This window comes from Buteo buteo, unplaced genomic scaffold (genome assembly GCF_964188355.1).
Source record: "Buteo buteo unplaced genomic scaffold, bButBut1.hap1.1 HAP1_SCAFFOLD_55, whole genome shotgun sequence".
In the NCBI taxonomy this organism is placed as follows: domain Eukaryota; kingdom Metazoa; phylum Chordata; class Aves; order Accipitriformes; family Accipitridae; genus Buteo; species Buteo buteo.
In genome coordinates, this window is record NW_027439221.1 from 376,295 (window position 1) to 400,654 (window position 24,360).

A 24,360-nucleotide genomic window follows, 5' to 3' on the forward strand; every position below is an offset into this window, starting at 1 on the left:
CGGACCCAGCAGAGGGGAAGGACCGTCTCCCTCCACCTCTTGCCAACGCTTTGCCTCCTGCAGCCCAGGAGGCAGGGAGCCGCCTTTGCCCCAGTGGCACTTTTCTGGCTCGAAATCGCTCCACTTGGCGTCCACCATCACCCCAGGTGTCTGCACAGCTGCTTTCCAGCTGGGTGTCCCCCAGCATTTACTGGCGCAAGGGCTTCTTCGTCCCCAGGTCTCCAGGACTTTGCTCTTCCCCTTGGGGAACTACAGGAGGTTCCTGTCAGCCCCTTTCTCCAGCCTGTCAAGATCCTCCAGGTTGACAGCAGGACCCTCCGGCGCATGAGCCTCTCCTCCCGCTTCTGTGCCACAAGCTGCAAGCTGCCGGAGGGTCCGCTCTGCCCCATCTCCCAGACCAGGGAATGTGAACAGATCCCACGTGGTGCAGCGCAGGGGGGGGCAGACATGCACTTTGATAGGCCATCACTTGTCACAGGAGGTTCAGAAATTTAGGGGAAAAATCCATATTGGTTTGGGTATTATTTACACAGTGCTTCCCCTTTGTATTCCTGCAAGCTATTACAAGGTGTTCAAAATGTCTCCTTTTTCATTTGAATGTCACAGCTCTTCACAGTGCTGATGTTGCGTGTAACACTGGATCAGGTTGTACTCTCGCATAGATTGTTAGGTAGTATGTAGCCTAGATTATTAGGGAGAAGATAGCAGATTATCTGCATTAATTGTGCTAACACCAACGACAGAAGGTTGTGTCTAGCTCTTGAGCCGAAGGATAGAAATCCAAGGCGTCTATTGAACGCAGTGGGCTATTGATCAGCAGATTGAACTCACCGTGTTCAAAAAAGAAAAGGTACGTGAGAAAGGCGTATTCCATCTTGACTGCTACAATGCGTGGTTTTGTAGGTATGAAGATAAATTATCCATGCCCCTCCCGCCACCCCCTTCCAAAAAAAAAAAGGACTAGAGAAAAAAGATTCAACTTCTGGAGCAATGGGGCTTTTAATAGCCAAGTAAATTTCCCTAGATCATTCCCATTCGATGAGCCACTTTGCCTGACATTCTGCCTCTACTTGGTACCAACAGAAGACTCGGTACCTGTGCCATGCTAGAGGAGACGTAGAATTTCGTGCTGATCCAGAGCTTTCCACCTACAGCCAAAACCGGGGCGAAGCTTTCCTCCACCTCAGCCACTCCCTGGTGCCTCTTCCCCAGGGAAAGTCTTTCCTCTGTCACTCTGTGCTCATAGCTGGTCACAGGCAATGCAAGCCCCAAGCCTCAGCCACCATCCCAGGTCACCAACCCCCTTTAGCCATAAGCAAGCTCTCAAACTCCTTTGCGGCTGCAGGAGAAGGGTTGTTAATAGAAATGGATGCACACGGCACAGTCTATTCCAGAATAGCCACAGCGGTTAAAAGCTTTCTGTGTCCTGGATTGGTGGTTTTCAGGACCAGCTCCTGGGTGCCGTTGCACGAGGCTAGCAATAGCTCTATTTCATGCAGGTAATTCAGGCTTAATCCTTTGTCCCCACAGGCCCAGCGGCACAGAAAGTCACCGTGGGCTGTGTTTGAGCAGCCTGCTCCACTGGACTTGTGGCAAACGGCCGCATCCTTGCTCTTCTGTTGTCCGCGTAGGGTCCTGGTCAATACCACAAGCTGTTTTCCCTGGAAATGACCATCGTGGCTAAAGACAGACTCCTCCTTGTGGACGCCAGCCAAGCTGTGGGAACGTCTCTGGCACCCATGCTGTGCCAGCTTTCAACCCCCAAGAGACTGGAACTGAGGCGGGTCCAACAGGAAGAAAATCTGCAATTTTCACTGAAAGAGGGGAGCGACCACCGGCACTGAAGAGCCATTCATATCCTGCCGAAAGCCACAGGGAAATGCAATGTGTGGTGAGCTTAGGCAGGAATACTCCTGTCCGAGGAGCAGCACGCTTGGTTATTAAGGCTTTATCACACTTGGGTGATAAGGCTTTATCCTTGGCTTTCCCGCCGTGCTGACCGCTGTGGCTGCTGCCTGTTCTTTCCTGCCATGCTGGCTGCACCCACCTGTGGGGCTGTCCTTGGGAAGGGCACCAGAACCGAGAAAGCCCCTGGGAGAGGGGCGGGAAGAAGCTTTTCTCCAGAGATTTGCCAGAAACTCTCCAGAGCATCCCTTTTCCAGCCCATGAGATGCTCTGTGTGACAAGGGAAGGTGCCTGTCGGTCCAATGGATGAGGCCCTGCAGGGCTCCCATCAGGGTCCTTTGACCTACCCATCTTCCAGCCACCACTCCAGGGGCTGGGGGTCTCACGAAGGGCAGAGCCCTGTCCCCCACCTGCCGTTGGGACAGACATTGGTGCATCCAGCCATTAAAACCTGCCGAGGTCAGCTAACTAGGAAAAAGAGATGAGCCACACTGCGCATGCCCAAAGGGCGGACACTATGTCAAGGATAACATAAATAAGTATACGATTAGAACAATATAAGCTTGCCTTGCTGTAGGTAACGGTATGCACGATAGGCAGAACGATCCCCCATGCATCCAGCGCTGCAATAAAGAATGCCTGCTTTCTAAAACTCCAAAATTGAGCCTCAGAGAGTTTCTTCGACTGGCTTTTTCGGTTACACACCCCTACCTCTGACTGGCAGGACAGAAGAGAAGATCACTCGGGCACCTGTCCCTTTCACTCGTGCCACTCGAGTCCTGCTTGACCTTGCCCGGGTTTTGCTTTACCGTGTCCTGGTGCCCGCGTGGAAAAGGAGCAGGGGAAAGCGGTCTGTGCTTCAAACCAGCGTGCCAGCCTCCCCGTGACATCCCGGAGCACTCCTGGGCGGTCAGCACCACAGGGGCCTCCTATTTCTTCTGGCAAAGTCTCAGCTCCTCCTCTCTTGCTTGCTCCTCCTCCCCCATCCAGATGCTCCTTCTCTAGGTGGTGGAAAGCATATTCTGCTTTCCTTGACTTCCACATGGCCCCTCGGTTTCCAGCAGGCTTCCCACCAGTGCCTCTGCAAGCCTGTTCTTAAGCGCAACCGAAAGGAGAATTTTCTCTTTATTATTCCCACACCTCAGAGGCAATTCTGCTTTCACTGATCTGAATGGAAATTTGTGAGTAAAGATGATGTTTAGATTTGTCTGCAGTGCCACAGTAGACTTCACAGGGCCCTGCCCACCTTCAATAAATGTCAGCTTTGCGTTGCGGTTTTCACTGGAGTGACAGCTACTGAATTGGAGAAGACCCATGGGAGAAAATAAACTGATGACAGAAGTTTTGAACGATGGGCTTGGGAACCACAGATGCGCGTGTTTATGGAGTACCTCTCTTTCAATCTCCTGAGAGGATTTTTTCCTCTCATCACTTGAGTAGGATGGAAATCTTTTCGGTCTGGTGGATTTGGTATTTTTAACTTCACTTTTTACTGTGTTGCGAAAAAAATGCACGCAGCCTTACCGTTTACATCCCACAGTGTTACCCGCTGGGCAGAAACGTCTGAGGCTTTCACATCTGTTCCATACCTCTGCTAACACTCTGCCAGTCTTGATCCGGTCAAATGAGAGCAGCTACTGCGAATAACGTTCTCGACTTCCCCATCTCCTCACTCTGGTTTTCCTCTGTTTCTCAGGCATATGCTTTCTCGAGACTGCATATGAGGGTGAGAGATTACTAAAGTCCTTCCTTTTTCCTAAAGGCATCTGAAAACTCTGTTAGGAGTCACTTGCTGTAAGATTATCTCCTGAAGTCATCGCAGAAATATCTAAGATTTCGCAGAAATTCTTTTGAGGCTCAGGAAGGTATGATTCTTTTCTTATGCTCAGTTTCACAAAAGTCTCTGTAGCCTTGGTCTCATCTTCTTTAATGCTACGTTTGAGGATTAGTGGTTCTCCCAAACAGGGTGCCCTGCTGTTGAATTAGCCAGGCACAGCACAGAACCCTTGGTCTGGCCACGGTGAATACTTTTTTGGATAGGCTCAGATGAGCACAGTGAGTTTATGTTGTTTCAAGGATTTGCTGCAACATCTGTGCCTTTTTTGACCCAATACTGCAAGCTGTTTAAAGCCATACACTTCCCCCCCGCCCCGCTCCAATGAACCAGTCTGAGACTCTGTAGAGCACAGGATTATTGCACTATAATATAAGGTATTAATATAGCAGCAAAGCAGTCTTCCTTGCTGGAATACCTACCTAGCCTTCCTACCACGATAATATTGTTTCATAATGGGTGTACTGGAATGAAGATGCTCATAAATGCAACGTGAATATTTGCTGACTGCAGGTATTTTTACAGTGCTGATCCCTCTAATATGGAGGCAGATGTAACAATAGTCACCCGTGTACTTCTACGAGCCTGTGCAATGTTTAGTTTGTTAATGGGCTGGAGAGTGATTTCTGATGATGATTCATGCCTTATCAGAAAGGGAAGAAGTGGATGTGGAAAGGGCAGGAGAGACTGGGAGCTTAAGCTTATAAATCATGGTAGCATCTGACAGTTCATCCAGTCTCAGTGGAAACTGTTTGGGAACAGCGCTAAGCACTGGATCTCGGTGAATGGTCAGAGTCGGGTGGGAGAAGGCACCGTGGCTTTATTCAGATCTTCCCTTCAGTTGACTTCAGGAAGAGTGGACGAAAACCCTCTTGCAAAGAAGCACTTTTGCATCTTCCTCCAGACTTTGAGGGGTTTTGCCTTTTGATTTCTACTAATGGACAGTCTTTAAAATATTTTCCCCTGGAAAAGTATATTGATCTATGTGTTCCTTACTTATCGAAGGGTGTTGCCATTAACTATTAGATAAAGAAGCTCTGTTGTATCAGAACCACTAGAGGAATATTGTTACAGAACTGTATGGAAGTGGTGGTATAATTTAACTATGATTGCTCAGACAATCGTAGCAGGTTATTTTTATCAAAAGAATTGGTGCTGACTTGGAGTTGCTAACACTTATGGAAGCTCATTTTATGAAGCATAAATCATGGGTAAAACAAGTGTGTTAAAGGTGATGGTAGGATGGGATTCAATGTGAGCCTTACAGGCCAGGGGAGATTTCATAAAGCAGACAACCAAGTAGATGGCTTCCTTGTGAACTGGTATGCATCTGGGATTAATTTAGGGACTAATGCCATTGGGATCAACTTTGGGACTAATGCTATTGCACACTTGTGGCCTGATGGTACATTTCCCTTACAGACATTTTTAAATAGGAAGCTGAGGATTCAACTCAATTTGTACAAGTTCCTGTGTCCTCTGAGAAATACTAAGTTTTTGCTCTAAAACTAAAAGATGCCCAAGCTGAAAGAGCCTTAGCTTTCAAACAAGATCAGTGCTTTCCATGGGAAACACCCACAGACTCTTTAAAGATGTTTTTCTAGAGGCCTTCACACATCCTCCGCAAAACTACTCCTTTTTCTTCCTAAACAGCTCTATTGGCAGTGTAATTTCTTCAACTGCCAAAACACCGTTTTGAAATGCAATTGCTAAACTGCTGTGCAACTTTGGACAAGGCATCTTTAATTTACTTTCTGTCAAATTCCAACAAAGTGGGAAAAACCTGTTTCTTTTTCTCTTTTCACGTTCTGAATGAGAGTAGCATAGTTCAGCTGGAAGGGACCTACAAGTCCCTACTAGTCCTCCTGCCTGACCACTTCATGGCTGACCAAAAGTTCAAGCATGGTATTAAGGGCATTGTCCAAAAGCCTCTTCAACACTGACAGGCATGGGGCATCCACCACCTCTCCAGGAAGCCTGTTTCAGGGTGTGACCACCCTCTTGGGAAAGAAATGTCTCCTCACGTCAAGTCCAAACCTCCCCTGACAGTGTGGTAGCAAATGTCCCTTGGTGCCTTGGTAAGGAACCGTGAGGAAACCGTGCATGCTCTCTACATCTCTGCAGAGTTCCTGCAGAGGGAACCAAACCCCTGTCTTTCACCTCTGGCAGCACCACAACCAAAGGAACGTCTGTGGCCTAGATGCCCTCATTTACAGAGTCTGAAGGTACAGATCCATTTTGGCACCAACGCACAAAATGGCAAGGAGAGTACCTCTCTTAATCTCTCAGTACTCAAAATACTAAATCCTAAAGGAAAAGGAGACTTGCCAGGGTTTCAGATAAGATCTGAACATCTTCCCACAAACCGAGGTAGGCAAAGAACTCTCGGAAAGGTTCAAGTCACAGGTGAGCTGTGGAAGTTTCACCCATGGCTGAAGCGCCTTTGGTATCCCCTATAAACACGGCCAGTGGGTGTGTTTAATAGAAAGGCTGCACAGCTGGGTTTCAGTGGGACAAGGGGATGTGACGGCAATAGCAGCAATGGGCTATTTTGACAGTTTGGAAGAGCTGTCTGTCCTTTGCCTGGCTGGCCTTTGGTCACGGATCCAAATGGTCCACGTCTGAATACCACCAACCTTTCCTTCCACCACACCGGGGTCACCTCCGCGCACTTGTTTCTCAAAGCCTGACTTACTTCCGTGGCGGGCTGTTGGCACCCACCACCCCAACCTATGGCTCTGGTTACGCTTTGGCTTGCCTCCAGGCTGCAGCTGCCGAAATCACCCCCCTTACGCCCCACGAAAAGGGGTTGTGTCCAGCCACATCAAGTCCCTGCTCCTCCTGGCTGCGGGGCCGCATAGGCTGTAGCTCTGGCACAGAGAGGGGACGGCTAATAAGGGCGGTCTCTGCGCTGCACGCTTGGTTCCTGCCATGACCCGACAGAAGAGGAACAGCACCAGCCGTCTCCTTGCGAGCCGAGCGGCAGAGGAGGCGCCAGGGACACCCAGCGGCTGGGCCCAGGGCATGGCCGCCAAGGGCAGGGAGAGACCCCCGGGCCTCCTGGGCACAGCGACAGCCCGTGCAATGATTGCTGGAGGTGACTTGTCGGTATGACGCACGCCCCCCGCCGCCCCTCAAGGGAAGGTGAACCTCCGGGGAGGAACGCAGTGCACACATAAAGGATCGGTTCCATGGTGGCTCCCTAAGCAACGTGACCTGCAACTTTGGACGTCAGCAACACCGGGGAAGCTTGGTACGCTGACTCTGAAAAGTAACACGGAGGGTGGAGCGGAGCCGAGACCCCGCGGCCAGGCTCTGTGATCGCAGGGGTAGGCAACCGGAACGATCGGAATGAGAGCGCTTGGTCCCTGCATTGAATCCACTGAAGCAAGGAGGTAAAATAACGGCGGTTCTGTCGAGCTAATGCCCTACACTTCTGGTTTCTATCACACGTGCCCACTTCTGGGGTACTCACACACAACAGCAGGTCTTTTGGGTGAACTCTGCTCATTATAATACCAAAACACACCTCCACCCCCAAAGGTACCCACCTCCAAGGTGCGACCACCCCCCCACTGAGCACATGCTCTGAATTTTCTCCAGCGTATACCTTTAAAAGCAAACCGAGAGAACTTTATACCAATCAAAGGAAAGGTATGTATGACTAGAGTCACTCAAGCTCCACCGAAAAACTCAGAAAACATAAAAGGGCTTAAGAGAGGAGAAATGTCAGGGAAGACACCATCACAGACAAGTCAGGAGGACATCGCTGACTTCTGGGATCAGTCGATGAGCTGAGCCTCTCTCCCCCCCCGCCACACGGATGCCTATTGCATGAGATTCAAACACTCGGCTGTACCGAGTGCTTCCCCGGGAAACTTAGAATTCTTTAGAGCTCTTTTCTTTCATCATTTCATGCGCTTGTAGGCAACTGTATTGCCACCTGCACGTGCTTTGCAGACAGTCTATTTATCACGGGCAATCCAAAAGCACCTGTACCGTTGCTTTAATAAACTGCGCTGCTCATTCATCTAGTCGTGATGAAAAACAAAAGAAAAGAGAAAGCCCCAAACCCAAACGTAAAGGAGCCTCACCACCAGAGGACGAGCTCTCCTCTCTCACAGCAGCCTGGGGGAACCACGGGCAGAAGAGGTGAAGCCAGCCCTGGGCTTGGGGTTTGAGGACTGCTCACCGCTTCCCCAGCCACCCTCCCTGGGTGGAGAACTGCTGCAGCACGTCGAAGGCAGAGAGCAGGGCCCAGCTCTGCACCACCAGCGCTTTGCCGGGACACAGGCAGCCTGAGCAGAGCCTGGACCTCCCCGTACACCTCACCGCAGACAGCCAGAGCACACCCAGACACCCAGGCATCCTCCACGTGGAGGCCACTTCCCACCCCGGCTGGCCAACGCAACGGGCTGCCTACCTTCTTCAAGGACGGCAGCAGTTTGATGCTGACGAAGCCCATCTTGTTCTTCTGGACATGTTTCAGGAGGAAAGCATCCTTGGCCAGGTTCTCGTCAGAGAGCTGGAATTCCACCTGGGACACAACCCTCCTGACCAGCTGCCGGTCAGGGACGGAGTAGCTGCAGTCCAAGAGATCAGCCCCCAGAACATCGCTCGCATCGCAGAAGCTCCCGGCAAAGCAGCAGGGACGCGGGTGTGACTTGGTGGCCTTTGGGATGTGCAGCACTGCCCGGTCCCAGCCACAGCGGTGCAGATGGCAGAGTGTTGAGGAGCGGGGCGGCTCAGCTGCACTCTGAAACGAAACGGAGTTTTATGGTTTTAGAAGCGCGCTTGCCTTCACGCCCCCAGCATCGGTCCCTGCCACAAGTTACGCAGCAGATGGCCTTGCACAATCTTGCAGTCAGAGGTGCCTCACGAACAGAGTGCAATCTCTTTAATTAACAGGATACAGGCCAGGAGAGATCTTTGGCCTCCGGTTCACGGCAGTTGTCCCGACTCCCCAGGCCACACACTGTTCGCACAGCGGGAGCGAGAGGCCTGTGTCCTTGGTACCAGGGTGTCCTTGCTAGTGCCGAATCCTCCAAGCACGAGGAGGGGATGTACTAGCCCCATCCCTGGGGTCCCGTAGAGCGCAAACAGCCTCAGCGCCCCGACACCAGACGTTGGGCAGAATCCAGTGCTTTTCTGGGAGCACGCGGCAGTGGGTACCGTCTCCTCCTGGGTGTCACGCACCCAGGGAAAGCGCCGCCCCCTCCGAGGGGGATCCAGAGCTGCTGCTTTTCCCATCAGGAGACTAAAAGACCTGACAGCACTACTGGAGCAAGGGCTGGGGGAAAGCGTGCCACCGAGCAACACCGCGTGACCTTCCTTTGCGCCCTCGAGGTCCTTTTTCCTATTTCTGCCTCGCTCCGGTCAACGCAGCGAACAGAAGCACGGGCAACAGTCACAAATGCATTTGCCATCTGGCGCAAGGAGGCTGCGGCTGCAGCTTGGTCCCCGCTCGGCTTGGCTGCATCAACTTGTTCTTCTTCCCCCACCGGAAAAATACTGTTGAAAGCAAAGAGGATTTGCACCCGCAGACCCCGGGAGCCGCCTGTAGGCCCCAGGGGCACCCCAGCCTCCCTTAACCCTTTCCCTCCCCAGGACGAGCTGGGGAGGCTCTTGGGGGTGGGGCGGAACACAGGGAGCCTCCGCATTCCTTCCGGGGAGACGCCAAAGAGTCCTTGGCAGCCAACGGCCAGAAGGGACCATGGCGCGGCCACCAGTGCAGCTCCCACCGCGTGGGCCCTGGGGCCCCCCGGCGCCCCAGCTTTTCCAGCCCTTCGTGCTCCCCAAAACCTTCTACCCTCAAGGTAGGGACCAACCACAACCCCTGCAGGCCAGGGATGCTTTTGGGGACCAAGAGCGGAGGTGACCGCCGGCCATCGCTCCTGTCTCTCTCTTTTAGGCTCAGCCAACCTGTGCCGCCTGCCCGCGTGGGAGCAGCCCTTCCCTGCAGCCCAGGCACCCCAGGCCCCCCAGGCACCACCAGCAGGTATGGCACCCCAGTCTGCTCTGGCACCTTCGCCATCCCCATCACACCCGTTCCCCCGGCACTTTTCGCATGGGGGTTCAGCAAGCCCCGGTGAGCATCCTTGCCCTCGCCTGGGCGGTGCGTGCCCAGGAAAGCTCATCTGCAGAGAATTCCCCAAATATTTGGGGCCACATCTCCCATTTCACCTCCTAGACGCGAGCCTCCTCCCTGATTTGCAACCCCGTCCCACCGGCACAGCAGCTCACCCCATGGGGATTGCCCCAGCCACAAGCTCCCCACGCCCCTGGCCCAGAGCTGGGGGATGTCGGCCATCGGGGGCCGGCTCGGCGGGTGCCCCTGGAGAGTCCCCCCGGCCCAGCACGGCTCCCCCTCACCCACACAGGTCTGCAGAGGGCTCCATGTGGCTGCCTCTTCGATCCCCGGGTCTTTGGCATCCAGTGGACAACCACCCACCTGCCTCCACCGGCCACCGCCACGCTCGGCCAAGGCGCCGCTTCTCTGCCGGGTGCTGCCCTGTGGGGTCCCGGGGGCTGCGGGGCCCCCCTGGCCTGGACAGCCCCAGGGACCCCCCAGAGCCAACCACAATACCTCGCACCCTACAAAAATCAGAGGAGTGGGGTGGCCCCAGCCCCTCTGGAGCTGCCAGTGTCCATCCCCGGCTACCAGCACATCGAGGGGCAGTTGGCACAGATCAACATCCCCAGCACGGCCACCCCTGTGGGGGCACCCCTGGGCAGCGATGTCTCCCCCAGCCCCTGCGCTGCCACCCACAATCAAGCCACTGGGGACACCGCAGGCGACCTTGCAGTGTCCGAGGAGATGCTCCTGGAAGAGGCCCTAAGGCTCTTCGATTGCTCCCTGGATGGAGTGGGGGTCAGCCAGGATGGTCCCAGCAGCGGCCCCATGCCTGGGGACCCTGCTGGCACCAGCGGAGAGGGGAGAGGGATGGCCCCAGCCCCCCCAGCGATGCCAACACCCATCCCCAGCCACAAGGACATCGAGGGGCCGTTGGCCAAGATCAACACCTGTGGCATGGCCACCCATGTGGGGGCACCCCCAGGCAGTGACGTCCCCCCCAGCCCCTGCGCTGACCCCCACAATCAAGCCCTTGGGGAGCCTGTAGGTGAACTTGCAGCGTCTGAGAAAGTGCCTCTCCAAGAGGCCCTAGTGCTCTTTGGTTGCTCCCCGGATGGAGTGGGGGTCAACCAGGATGCTCCCAGCAGGAGCTCCATGCCCGGGGACACTGGTGGCACCGGCGCAGCCACCCCCAACCGCAACTTCAGCTCGCTCTCGCTGCCTGAGGAGCTGCTCACCCCTGACTACTGCATCCCCGAGCTCAGCAACATCATGCTGAGCCTAGAAATATTCAACATCATCAGGATGGAGCCCCAGGAGCTGTGAGAGGATGCCGGGATGGACCTGCCACCATCCCCACCTGCCACGGCAGGCAAGCGGAGGAAGAGGCAGGCGCAGAGCTCCTTGCCAATGCCACCCAGCAAGCGCAGGGCTCTTGTGGCCAACGTGGGTGTGTGTGTGGGGGGTGGGGATTAGACAGGGGTGAGAGGGATGGAGATGGGGGGAGTGGGGGGTGGGAGAGGAGGCGTGGGTATTTGTTGAAGGGGAGGTCGGGGAGGGGGGTAGGGAGGGGTTAGACCAGCTTGGATGGGACCTTTTCTCTTGTCTTTTCAACTAAAAGCTCCTTCTCCAGAACCGCTCCCTGCCTGTGTGGGAGGGGGAGGGAGAGCAGGGGGCACCAAAAAACAGCACCCGAGAGGTGCAAAAGCCCTGCTGAGCCCCAGATCCGAGCCGGGGAAAGCCCCGAGGGGAACCGAGCCACCCCCAGGGCCGAGTCACCACCAGCGGGGCAGGCAACGGTGGGGCGGCACACGGACGACTCCCCTCTCCCCTTCCCCAGGGGAGAAGCCCTTTGGTGGGGAAGCCAGGACAGACAGGTCCCTGCAGGACTCACGGGCACGGCCCCACACAGAAAGCAGCACGCAGCCCCTGCGACAACGACAGACCTTGGGGGCCGGGGGGGACACAGGCACACACGACAGCAAGGGCTCCAATGCCTTCATCTTGAACCCCAACAGCGTCCCCTCCAGCGGGGACGGGGCTCGCTGCAGAGCCCTTCAAAGCCTCAAGACCATCACAGCCTTCCTCAGGTCCCACTGACCTCAGCCCCGGAGAGCCCAGCTTTGCCTCACTGACACAGCAAAATAACCCCAAATCACCCCAAGAATGGCGAGGGAGGGAGCTGCGGGCCAGGCAGGGACCCTCCTCCCCTTGTCTGCCTGCACCCATTTACACCCATTTACCAGCAAAACTCTCCCTGCAGGATGCAATTTGGTGGGAGCAAGATTTGTGGGTATGTCTGCACCCAAAACGCAGCAGTACGTGGCACCCTTTAACTGGTGTTCTTCCCAAGCCCATTCACCTTTGCAGAAAAAGGGATTGTCATCCTGCACATGGCACAAAGCAGGACACACACAGCCCATGGTGGCTGAGAGGGTTATAAGGGAATAAAGGCACTGAGCTGGTAAATTCAGCCACCAGCACTTGAAATCAGACAGTGAGTCCCAACTCAAGAAGCGCTTGCTCTCCTCCCTGCCATCACGCCTCACCATCGAGCTATTCAAGCCGTGCCATTGTACCAGCTGTCCCAAGGGTGGCCCACAGCATCTGCCCAGCTTCAGCAGGCACCAAGGCCAACCCTTACGCTTCCCCTGCCTGACCCTCCGACTCAGCTCCAGCCCTTCTGGGGCAGCCCGTGCAATTTGCCATGAGCTGCTGTTAACACTCACGGGCCCACTGACAGTACTGGATTTACTCCAGTTTATGTCAGGAACAGTGAGCTCACCCAGGACATTCGGATTCTTCCCATCCTCCCACCAACCTTATTCATAAACAGCGGTTGGTTTGGTTTTTTTTAAACATTACCGTGAAATGCAGCAAGAGGTCAGCAGACTGCATCATCACACAGACGGTCCAGGAGATGAGACGCGGTGAGCCGGGAGGACAGAGTCAGCCCCTTCCACCGTTCAGCCCCTGGAAACACTTTGAGACAACCAGAGGGTCGGGCTGCTCCAATACAGCTCTCTCACTCCTGGCTCTGGAGCCTTCATCTCACATTCCCCACATCCCTTCGGCCTTTCTAATCACAGGCTTTAGGGTCCCTACATACGTCCGTGAGCAAATATGGATTTGCCTGCACTGCCTACAGATCATAATCTAACTCCACACACCTTAAAGAAGCTCAGCGCACACTCCACGTTCTTACAGCTGCTTTGATTGCAATTCAGTCTCTAGTACATTACCCTTATTTATAATGCCAGGGCTTCAGCATGGTGCCTCAGGCACTCTAAAATTATTACAGGGCCCTTTTGACTTGCAATTCCCTTCCATTCAATTCCATTTTTAGTTGTCAGCAGGGACTCCCATTGACCAGCGGTGGAAGCCAACCGTGCGCAGGCAGACAGCACTACTGCATGTTAAGCCAATCCTATAGAAATTACTTGCACGCGGCTCAACGCGACGGGTCATCTCAGTTTGAATGAGAAACACCGGGTCTGGAAGAGCAGGTGGCAGAGTGCTCCTGGGTGCAGCTTCCTTGGAGAGGTGAGACATCCAGGCTTGGAGCAGCACCAGGGGTGCTCAGCTGCAGCCCCTCGACAGTGCCATCCGTCCGGCTGATGCAGCCATCATTTAAAAAAATGGCGAAGGAAAGTGACTTTAACAATCAGAGCTCTGGTGAAATCAAACTTCAATTATTTACCAAATCTCACTTTTACAGTCACCTAGCAGCAAACCAGTTTCCACGGCTGGTACAAAATATTCAAACCATCAAAATATTTAGACATACCATACAGAATGTATGGAAATATGCTATCAGTTCCCCCCTTTCTGTTTGAGGCTACTAATTCTTTTAGTAGTCTCACTTGAACATAGCTTGTGTCACAGTTGCGCACAGCGTTCTTTATCTCCTTCCTTCCGTTCATTTATGCTAACATTAACAGGCTGTATTTAAGAGAAATGCTACTAACTTAGACAAATCTTTAAGTTGACAACTTACTTAGCTGTATTTAGGAATACATGAACTAATCTACAACCATGCTGTTTTAGAAGAAGGTACCTTTCATATTCCTGGGTAAAAAAAACATTATATACAAAGACATTCTATGTAAATTTTATTTAATGGATATATCCTTTCAGCATTTTTTTTTTCAATATAATGACACCATTTCTTCAGCTAGAGAAAACAGTGAATTGCAGAACTACAAGAAATGGATTCCTGAGGATGACAGGGAGGTAAGTATTTTGTTGGCGAGTTATCGATGGGTTTATTTGCTTTTTTCTTATTTAATCTAGTGATGACTTTCCCCTTTGCCTGTTCTCAGCCAGGATTCACTCTAACAGCTGGTGACCAGGCAATCACACTCACTCAGTAAGTTATCAAACACCAGAGGCCTTCATTTGCATAGCCATGTTAATCTGCTGTTCACAGCACATCCTTCGGTTCACTTTTAATAAATAAATCCCACAAAGAAAATAGCAGAGGGGAAGAAAGGTTGCTGTGCTGCTTTCCAAAGCAAGCAGTAGCTCAGGCAGCCTCAGAAGGGATAGTTCTGCCCACTCTACTGAACAGAACAGCATCCTCCTCTGTGAGCACTACTGCTGCTTTCACGAATAGGCCCTCTGAAATAAGGTGCTCAGTCTAAGGGTGAAGAATCAAGCCCCAAATCAGTTAACTGCTGGGCCAGTTCCTGGCTTTGCATTTCCCATGACAGTCAAAAGGAAAACGCATTCCTGCACTCTAGAGACAACATTTTTGATTTTCAGGCAAACTTTTTTCTCCTGTACCACCAGACCCTGGAGCCTGATGCATAGTTAGATGTTGAGGATTTCTTGGCTGGGCAAAGGCATGTGAGCATTCCAGCCGCTATGTGGGAACGAAGCATAAGTTTACAAAATACTGTGTCCTTGTGCGCTGGGAAAAAAGAAGATAAGAAGAGCCTGTCCTGACAAGCAACACCTGGATGCTGAAGAATGAGATAAGTAACTGCATCCACTGTGACCTTGGCAAGGTTTCATAGACAACTTTGAGAAAGTTCCCATGAGAAAATTGCGGAACCTACATAGCTGCAAACCACAAGTAGGTGTGTTTTAGTAACGAATAAACATTAGCAATGTACCAATCATATTAGGACTAGTAGGCATAATTATCGTAAGCTGTATAAATATGACCTATCTGTGCAAATAAAGTGAATCACTTCTATCACTCATATTGAGTCGTCTTCAGTGCATTCCTCTGCCGCTCGCAGTTAGACTTTTTCTAACCTTGACACATCACTGCTATTGCAAAAGCTCCAACAAATTCCTTTTGCTTTCTGTTCAAGGAAAGTTTCACCAATCTCCAGGAGAAAACAGCAGCCCCAGTTTAAATCCAGCCTGTGCCTTCTCTGCACAGATAGTATGAAAGAAAAAACAAGAGGTGAAATGTAAGCCAAAGTACTGCTGCTTTCCTAACCGACTAAAAGCACGAAGACCTCATCCTTGAAACAACACAGTAAATGACCCTGTGACAACAAGCACAATCCCACAGAGGTCACCAGATGCAGAAACACATCCTTCTTTCTCCAACACCTTTTCCCTTGGCCCCCCCTCCAAACAGCGCTCGTGCGGGCTCCAGATGTCTCCTACCTCGGAAGCACCTTCTGCCACAGCAGCAATGTTCTTCTGCAGAGTTCGACACCTCTGTCACCCCAACCTTAATCACAGGATGAATAAAGGGCCTGACAAAGTCTACAAGGGGTCCATCTTTCTCAGCCTTGTCCTCTTTTTTTAAGCTGCGGGGCTCTTGTCTGAATGACATTTTTCTAAGTACAGCTGGTAGATGAGTGTTGGAAATCGGTGCCAGGAGCTGAGGCTGGAAGAGAAGACAGGATTTTTGAGCTGGAAGGCGCGGGAGCCTGGGAGGGGGCAGAAGAGGGGCTCTGCAGCAGAGCGAGGGGCTCTGCAGTGAGGGGCTGCCAAACAGGGCGAGGCGCAAAGACGCCTGCGATGACGACTCGCTGGGCAAGTCTGTATTAGCGACTATAGTCTCCGAAATCACTCCCCTTCCACCTTCTGGAAGGAGCGGGGCGGGAAGATTCTCCCTGTGGGAAGCAGTCTGGGACAGGACGTGGGGGACACGTGGGGTTTGCGGAAGGGCTCTGAGCGAGCAGCAGAGGCTGCCGAGGCAGTGGTGCATCAGGAGCTCGGGGCAACAGGGGCAAGGCCTTTCCCTCCGTGCTGTGCCCCCACACTTACATCTGGACACCTGTGGCCAGGGCTACACTTGGGGCTGGAGTACGCAGGCAGGAGCCCTGCTGCCAGCTCACCCCCTGCTTACACACCTACCCCACGCACAGCACTGCTGCCTCCTTCTCCTGACCAAGGAAGCAACAGCCATAAGCTACCTCTCCAGCACGTGCAAGCAGGCCAGTACACTTTCAAATGCGTTTCCTCTAAAAACATCCCAGACAAAACAGATGCCAAGAGCGACAGTGTCATTCTCTGCCTCCAGAGAAGCGGGGTACTGCTGAGACTGTCCACTGCACACAGAGAGAGCGCTTTCCACCAGCCGTACCAACACACCCTCACCAGGTATTGCCTGTTGATTAATTACTTGCACTAGCTGATCTTCCCCACGTCGACTTTCGGAATGTTGGGCCATTATGGGACTTGGATTCCTCCCAGTACGAGGCAACAGCATCTTTTTAAAGAAATAAAAATAGCACTGCTAAATGGGTACAACTACCTCTCATATTACTAGAGTTACCACAGAACGCATCGTTGGTAGAATTCCACTCCGTCTGGGTGACTCACTCTCTCGATGATTTTTTGAGCCCTTACATCTTACCAGTTTACTGAAAAGGCAGGGGTTTTTTGGACAAAAGCCCAAATAAAATACTTCGCAGTCCATGTAATTCTCGGCCTTCCTATGTTCCTATAGGTCTGCTTCTCTAAAGCGGATAAATAAATCATGCATTTGGTTTTCAAGTAATGCTATCAAATGCCAGACAGACATCATCTAACCCAAGAACCCATTAACTGACCCAAGCTTTGCTCCCCACGAGACCAAAGTTTTAACACACTCAAGATTTAAATGCATTTTATCAAAACTGGAACATACATACCTATGTATATATCTCATCCCTTCTGCTCTGAACAGCACCAGGGAAAAATGGAAAAAAATTAATTCCAATAATTTACTCCTGAGCTGTCTTGTGGCTCAACAGGCTGATTCACAGGTCAAAGAAACTCGCAACAAAATAGCAGCAGAGCTACTTTCATTCTCCATTTCCCAAGAAAGAGTATTGCAGTTATGTTTGCCAATATTCACCGTTTACACCCATTAACCAAACTTCCCTATTATTTATAACTTCTTGGGGTATGATTTCATCGCTTTTACACATATGCCCCTCTGCCTCGCACTACAACCATGGATCCTACTTGAGGTTGCTCACCGAGTACAGTACGATTTCACCTTAGTACACTTAGAAATATCTTTGTGAATGATATTTCACAGCATGCTCTTGCATGTCCCCTTCAGTTAGTAAACCATCATTGATACGCTCTACGTATCTGTATTCCTAAAGTTGTCCTGTTTCTGTAAAACTGATCTTAAGTCAAGCTGTTATGCAGCTGTTCCATAATTAAATTGCATACCATAAAAGCTGACGTAGAAAGCATTACCACGTTGCAGAAGGTAAATATTCATAGATTAAGCTTGTTCTCTTTAGCTTGAAGAACTAGGCAAATTAGAGATCAGAACTTCTAAAATTAATCAAAACCTTGGCAGATGTATTAACAAAAATAAAGCTCAGTGTTTTAAAGAAAATAAAAAGAGTCTGCTTTAGTTCAAGCTCTGCTAAAATTACCTGATGGATAGGTGCCTAACGTGCATCCTGTGCCAGACACTCTGTAGGCACAGAGACCTTTCTTATACACTTTCTTAATTACCTGCATTGCTTATCAATACTCACTCATTCATATAGGCATAGTCATTTAAAGCAACTTATCTTAGTAGGGCTATTTTCATCACAGCTCGCTTTGAATACTGTCTCATTTTGGCAACATCAACTGGTCAATCCTTAGGTATACATCGGATTCCCACAGGTACCCACACATACAGAATCTGGCACTTGTGAGACAATGCCTGTGCAAAGGCTAACGAGGTGGGTAAAACAGTCTCATTTGGTGCATCCAGGATGGGTGCTGCATCCTCTGTCCACAGCGTGGACAAACACAGGACTAAGATGCACGCGATACAGTGAATTTACTGGGTGAGAAGGGAGAAAGCGGAAGAGGATTTGCCTTCTGAAACTGGACAGTACTCTTCTCAAGAGCAAGAGCTGCCGCTTTTATTAACTGTTTTCAAAAATCTGCAGCTAAGAGGACTCCTTTGAGCTGAGTACTTAACAGTCCTTCTCCACTTGTACATACTTGACAAATACAAGTGTATTGCCCCTTAGGGTGTGTTTTGGCTTGATGGGGGTTTTGTTTGTTTCTCCAGAAGAAATTACTAGGAAGTAGTAAATGTCAGCAGCTCTTCAAGTATGCTTGTGTGTTTCTGCATGGTTTGTAGCCCTGCCTCCAAAGGAAAAACACAGGCACACAGTTTAGCATTGAAAATACTTCACACTGTAGTGATGGCTTCTTTTCTTCTGAATCTCAGTTTGTAATTGTTGGAAGCCAGTTTTCTAGTCATAAACTTAGGTGAGCTATTGGAAAAACCTGCTGTATATTATCTTTATACTGCTATCCACCAGCATGGAACTTACTGTCCTGTAACTACACACCTCAGATTATAAAATACATATGCACGTGTTCATTTCAAATGATCAGTTATTTACGTCATAGCTGAAGAAACATACCTCAACGTGAGAAAACAAGTATACACCTACTCACTCAACTGCAAGTTGTAAGCTTCACTGCAACACACCTTAGACTTTTAGTTTCTTTCCAGAGGTGAAGATGACAACAGAAAGGCTAGACTCCAATGCTGTTTTCACCTACCCTGAATGTTATTTCAAGTTATTGTTCTGTGATTAATACAAAGATTACACAGTGATATGGCTTGAAAGGCTGACCATCTTTCACGCACTCTGCAGAGTGGGAGGTTTTGCACATGAATCATAGAGAAATGGGAATCAGCACAGGTAGATCAGTGATTTGTCTGTCACACGTATAACAAAGTGTTAAGAGGTTAACTTGCAATTTGTTTCATTTTTATCCTTACATCTCCACCACTGGTAAGCCAGTTGGGTGAGATCCTTCATTTCTGTAATTCCAACTGGTTTACACTGTACTCAAAATTTCCACCTCTAAACATGGGCCCACTCAAAACAAACAACAGATTTCAGGTTTTAAAAACACTTTTTTAGTTTTAAAACATCTCTAAGTTTTACAGCAGTCCAGTTGTATGTGCAACTCCTTGCCCGTAAATCCACCAGTCTGATGCTCATTTACATCATAGGTCTTTCACCGAGCACAATGTTCCTGAGGTGGGCACAATGCGATATGTGCCAGTGTAGACTCTTTTCCATTACCAGGGAAGGTAAAAAGATGCTTCAATATCACTGAAAATTCAGGCTGGATGGAAAAACACACAAGCAGAAAATGCTGATTTCAAAAATGCCAAGGCACATCCTTTCATTGCCCACATGGAAAAAACCCATAGACCAGGTATGGCTATGGAGATCTCTTCCTCCACCCCACTACTGCCTAAAAGGACAACGGGCAGATTTTTCACGCTGCTTGGGACCCACAAAGACCTACAATTTGCTATTATATTTCTGCATGCAGCCTCTGCATCATGTGGGAGCAAAGAAATGCTCCTGCTGCCTTGCAGCCCTGCCACTCCACAACTCTCAGGACACCTCAGAGCTCTGCACATCCACATCGGTTCTCCTTGGGTGGACATTCCCAGAGGAATTATGCTGCTGTGAGCATGCAAAACTGCGTAATCCAAGCCACTTGAAGGAGATACAAAACAATTGTACATTTTCTCCTTAATAAACAGTCGCTCTGGACACAGAAGTCACAGACTGTCTCTGTTCGGCAGCACGTGGGATAGCGGCGCATCAGTCACATCCTACATTTTCTCTGTGTTGTTTCTTTCTTGTGCAACACTTGCAGATATCCACTGGGGAATATGGTAATCCCAAAACACTGCTGCCTCCATGCCTCCACAGTCCATGTGAATTTCTCAACTTGGGTCTTTTCATGTGTCTGATATTTACAGGGACAGAATCTCCGGCTTTGCTTGTCATCAATAATACATCTATCCTATGAAGAACAAGAAGACTGGGACACCAAAAAAAACCCCAAACCCAAATGACAGAGAAGTCCATTTCTCTTTCAACTGCCTGAAAAAACACTTTCCTCCTGGACCCCTGTGGATATATGCAAAGAGAGAGAGAATGCAGCCTTTGAACAGTAACTGGCATAAATCTTTCTCCTCTGATCATTCTCCCTCTGACTCATAAATCTCAATCCACCAAGAAAATAGTGCACAGCTCTCACAAAGCATGACATGCACCTAGAAGGGAGCCACAATTAAAAGAAGAGACAAGAGAGACAAATGATATGGCAGCCATTTCCTTAATGAACAGAACACTCTTCCCTTCTTATTCGTCATAATGACTACCAGTAAATAACAGGAAGAAGCAACAGGTTTGAATACAACACCGATGAATTTAACTTTAATGCAAGTAAAGTGCCTTACAACAAGTCTAGATTGAAAAAGATGTTGAGAAGGGTGGTTTTCAGAGAGACTGCTTACATTTTAATGTTTAGCAAGACCTGAATCTGCAGTAGATGGGTACAAAAAACAATGAGAAAATGTCTTTTTCTTTTTTTTAACAAGTTAGGGCAAGTGAGAGTCATCTCTCATTTTTGTGTGTTCTTTAAAAAAAGAAGAAGAAAATCCAAATGAAAAAGGCAATAAACAAATACTGAGACCTGGCAGGGAAGGCGGGCTTTATTCTACCCCACGACTAGCCCTCAACTCCTGTTCTTCTGCGGTCATGGTCACAGCTCTCCTGCATAGCATCACCTCCCCTCTCTGATTTTCAGACCTCACATACTAGCTTAGGGAGCTACAGCCAAGCTTCGGTGCTGCCCAGAGAGTGTCAAAACGTGAGAGGTGCTAAAGGAGTCCTGTAGGTCCCTCTCCACCAGCTCACTAGAGATGGGCTCTTGCTAGGACTCAGGCAAGGTAGGGGGAAGGCTGGCTCGTACCCCTTATTCCCACTGATGCCACCTTGACCCACATGATTGAGCCTCGTGGGCTGACTCCCAGCACGTGGTGCTGTGACTGAAGTTTTCGCATTTGGAGCGCTGCAGCATCCTCTCTATCCTGTCGATCAAATGGCCAGTTGCTGGCACGAGCAACAGTTTACATCACTCACAGCCGAACCCGAAATACAGGAAGATTAGCTGCCAGGGCCATTTAAGACTCCCAAAGCAGAACAGAAGCAGATAAGGGAAGCAAAGCAAACCCTCCTTGGAAAGATAAAGAAACTTTGCAGCTGACACAGGAAAAGCAGCTATTAAGGTAAGCAGGGGTGTTACCAGTCTCAAGCTAGAAGTATTTTGAAAGGTGACAGCAATTAAGAACCCATGCAAGCCTTGAGCTTAAAAACACTCTGGCCTTGAAGGAACTCAATCTGCCTTTCTGGTTCCCAGGACATATGGCCTCAGTAACAGATGATATATATCACTTCCTAGTTCAGTATAGCTACATAGGTATCCCGTAAGGCTTGTCTGCTACAGGACAGAGGGTCTTTGCCTCACCTGCTGACTCTTCAGCTGCCTGCTACCCTGGCTGATCACTTTGGAATCACTGCTGCCCCAAGCCCCCATGTGCTAGATGGAGCCAGCCGGACTACTCCATGATTCCAGACCAACTTCAGCTGTCACACAGGCCCTGGACCAGGATGGCAGGTTGCACTGAACATTTTGTCTCAGGCGAGCATCTCCACTCCTCCCTGGATGTCACCGTCACCTTGTACCATGGGATCTCTCCTGCCACAAGATCCAGCACAGCCATTACAACCCATAAGCACCACCGCAGTCATATACCCCAATCCAGTGTCCCGGGTCTTCGGACTCAAAAGAACAGCCCGTCTCTCCCGTACATCAAAACCAATCAAGTCTAGCAGAAATGATGACATCTTGGACACATCGAGTTTTCCGCTGGAACAGTGCCACCCTGGTGACTTGGTTCACTCCAGGCAGCAGTCTGGGGACAAACGCAGCAGTTTCTCTCTTACCCTCCAATATAAAGCACTTCCACAAACTTCTAGGTGGTATTGGGAGAACAGCACCCAAACTGTCTCTCATTTCTCTGCTCCCTCTGCTGGGTGCCAGCCCAGCATTATCAAAATGCCTGCTTGGGTAGCGCTGGCAGGCAGCGGCACACAGAAGCTAAAGCAGGCTGTAAAGTTACTACACAGTCTCCCAAAGAGCTCAGTAATTACCACTGTTAATTCTTACCAAGACCAATAGCACCACTACTCTTTACAGGGACCAAGCAGATCAAAAAGCAGATCCGGGAAGAGAGTTTCTGAGTTACAGGCTTCAGCGTCGGCAACCGCTGACATCTCCAGCCAACAACCAGATCACGCAGCCTGGACAAGGCCGTACGCCCACCACCTAATATTCCACACTGGCATCAGTCCACAGCCACTGCCAACCATTGTACGTACATGGATGCTGATCCACGCACAGCTATTCAAAAAGAAAGGCATCACAGCCCCTGTAATTGTGAACTTGCATCTTGGTGCAAAGAAAGACAGTGGATATATCGGGTTTGTTGCATAAAGTGTGGGCCAAGAAGCTAATCACTGCTATGTGTCTCATGATACTTTTTTCCCTTGTCAAAAGGGGATAATCCACCATTCTCCATAGTCCACTGTATTTTCAAATGTAATTCCAGTTGGGGCCTCCCCTGCCTTTACTAGGCAAACAGACTAAATGCCAGTGAGAATGGATTTTAAATCTACATTTTAAGCACTGGAGAAGTAGAACTAGTCAAGACACAAAATTACTTACAACTGCTCCCTCACTGCAATATTCCAAACAAGATGATACTACAAACTCTTTCAATTCTCTCTTTAGAAAGGTAATCAGCCTTGCATAGACCAGTCTGGGGCTGGTTCTTGGTATCTTCAGAAAAGAGATAGTAAAATAATTGTATAAGACAATCAAGACCCTTCGGAACACTTCTTCATTAGGGAGGGATCGTGCACTAGACTTATGCCGGGTATAGAGAGGGGGTCGGTTTCATTTGGGTTTTGCTTTACATCTTAAAGATGGATTATTACCGCAGGAAAAGTACAACCAAAATGATTGAAATAGTCACATTCCTCCTTCCATAAGGTTTAAATGCATTTCAAGCTCATATCTGGAAGCGGAACAAAATCAAACATAGATCTCCTCCTAATTTTCCAAGCTACAGAACAATAAGTACCGCACAGTAGAAAACAAGATCTAATACAAGAGGTGGCAGCTGGGATTTCATGCTGCTTGTATGTATTCACGTAAACAGATATGCAATCACAAGCAAGCGTCACTCCTTTGACACTGGAGAGGCATTCTCTTTCTAGCTGCGCATGGAAGGGATAGTTTCACCATACACGGCTCCAACAGCAGTGAATCAGAACTAGCAAGGGAGTCGCTGCATTTTACAGTTCGTAGCAGTCACGTTCGAAAGCAAGGCCTGGTTTTTCTCTCTGTAAAATCAGTTCATGCAAGCCCAACGTGGCCCCACGCACCCCCTGAGATTCAGCCACCAGATTCCCAATTAAGACATGCTGAACTGGACAACTTGGAAAGCACAGTTCAGTCCCCAAAAGGCAACAGGGTAACAAGATCTTCCACTAGCCTCTAGTAAACAAGAAACAAGGAAAGCCCATGCTTGCCAGGCAATCACTTACCCTCAGACACACCAGGCAAACTCTGTCATGGAAGCACTTGAAGATCACCACCCACAGACGACCTTGATGAATCAAACATGCAGCCCATCATACAAAAGATGCTACTGCCTCCTAAGCCCCAGTTTGCACCATAATATCAACAAGATCCCAAACTCAGTCAAAACACCACAGTGTTCTTATTTTCTCGTGTCTTTAGACAGTAATTGCAACGTACCCTCTTCTCTTCCACTCCCCTGCACAGCTCAAGCGCACACGGGGCTTCCTTTCTTTATGAAACTAGACAATTAAAATTTACTTTGTAACAACAATTTGTTTGGATTCCCATCTATAAAAGCCTCCAAAAATGCCACACTGTACAGTAATTGCTCTACTGGTGAAATACAAAGGTTCGGTAATGTTTATAAAGACACTTAAACTGCATGAGCAAAACTATCTTGCTTAATGACATTTTCCAACCCTTCATGCTATGTACAAGCTCACTTCTTCCAAGAGTCACCCCTACTCACATGATCAAATCATGCCACTTGAAACGCTCTGACATTATTTGGGCATATAAAAAGGTTGAAATTATCGTGACGACGGCAACCTAAGGACTGCAGATACCCAGAATCTGGTATCAGAAGTGAAAGCTGAAAAAA

General features: G+C 49.7%; 2 protein-coding genes across 2 annotated transcripts in view; both read left to right on the plus strand.

Annotated features, from left to right (window-relative positions):
* LOC142027761 (A-kinase anchor protein 1, mitochondrial-like) overlaps positions 1–24,360 on the plus strand; it is a 312,309-nt gene that overhangs the window by 79,342 nt on the left and 208,607 nt on the right. The gene's annotated exons all lie outside the window — the stretch shown is intronic.
* LOC142027770 (proline-rich protein 22-like) lies at positions 9,453–11,138 on the plus strand. Its single transcript, XM_075021979.1, has 2 exons — positions 9,453–9,555; positions 10,030–11,138. Exons 1-2 carry the CDS (start codon positions 9,453–9,455, stop codon positions 11,136–11,138), a joined length of 1,212 nt encoding a protein of 403 aa, XP_074878080.1.

Bases quoted from the DNA above. Each gene is read 5' to 3' on its own strand.
- LOC142027770 (XM_075021979.1), top strand. From the start codon at position 9,453: ATGGCGCGGCCACCAGTGCAGCTCCCACCGCGTGGGCCCTGGGGCCCC. The intron at 9,556-10,029 runs GTAGGGACCAAC...CCCCTGGCCCAG, and splicing joins CAAAACCTTCTACCCTCAAG to AGCTGGGGGATGTCGGCCAT.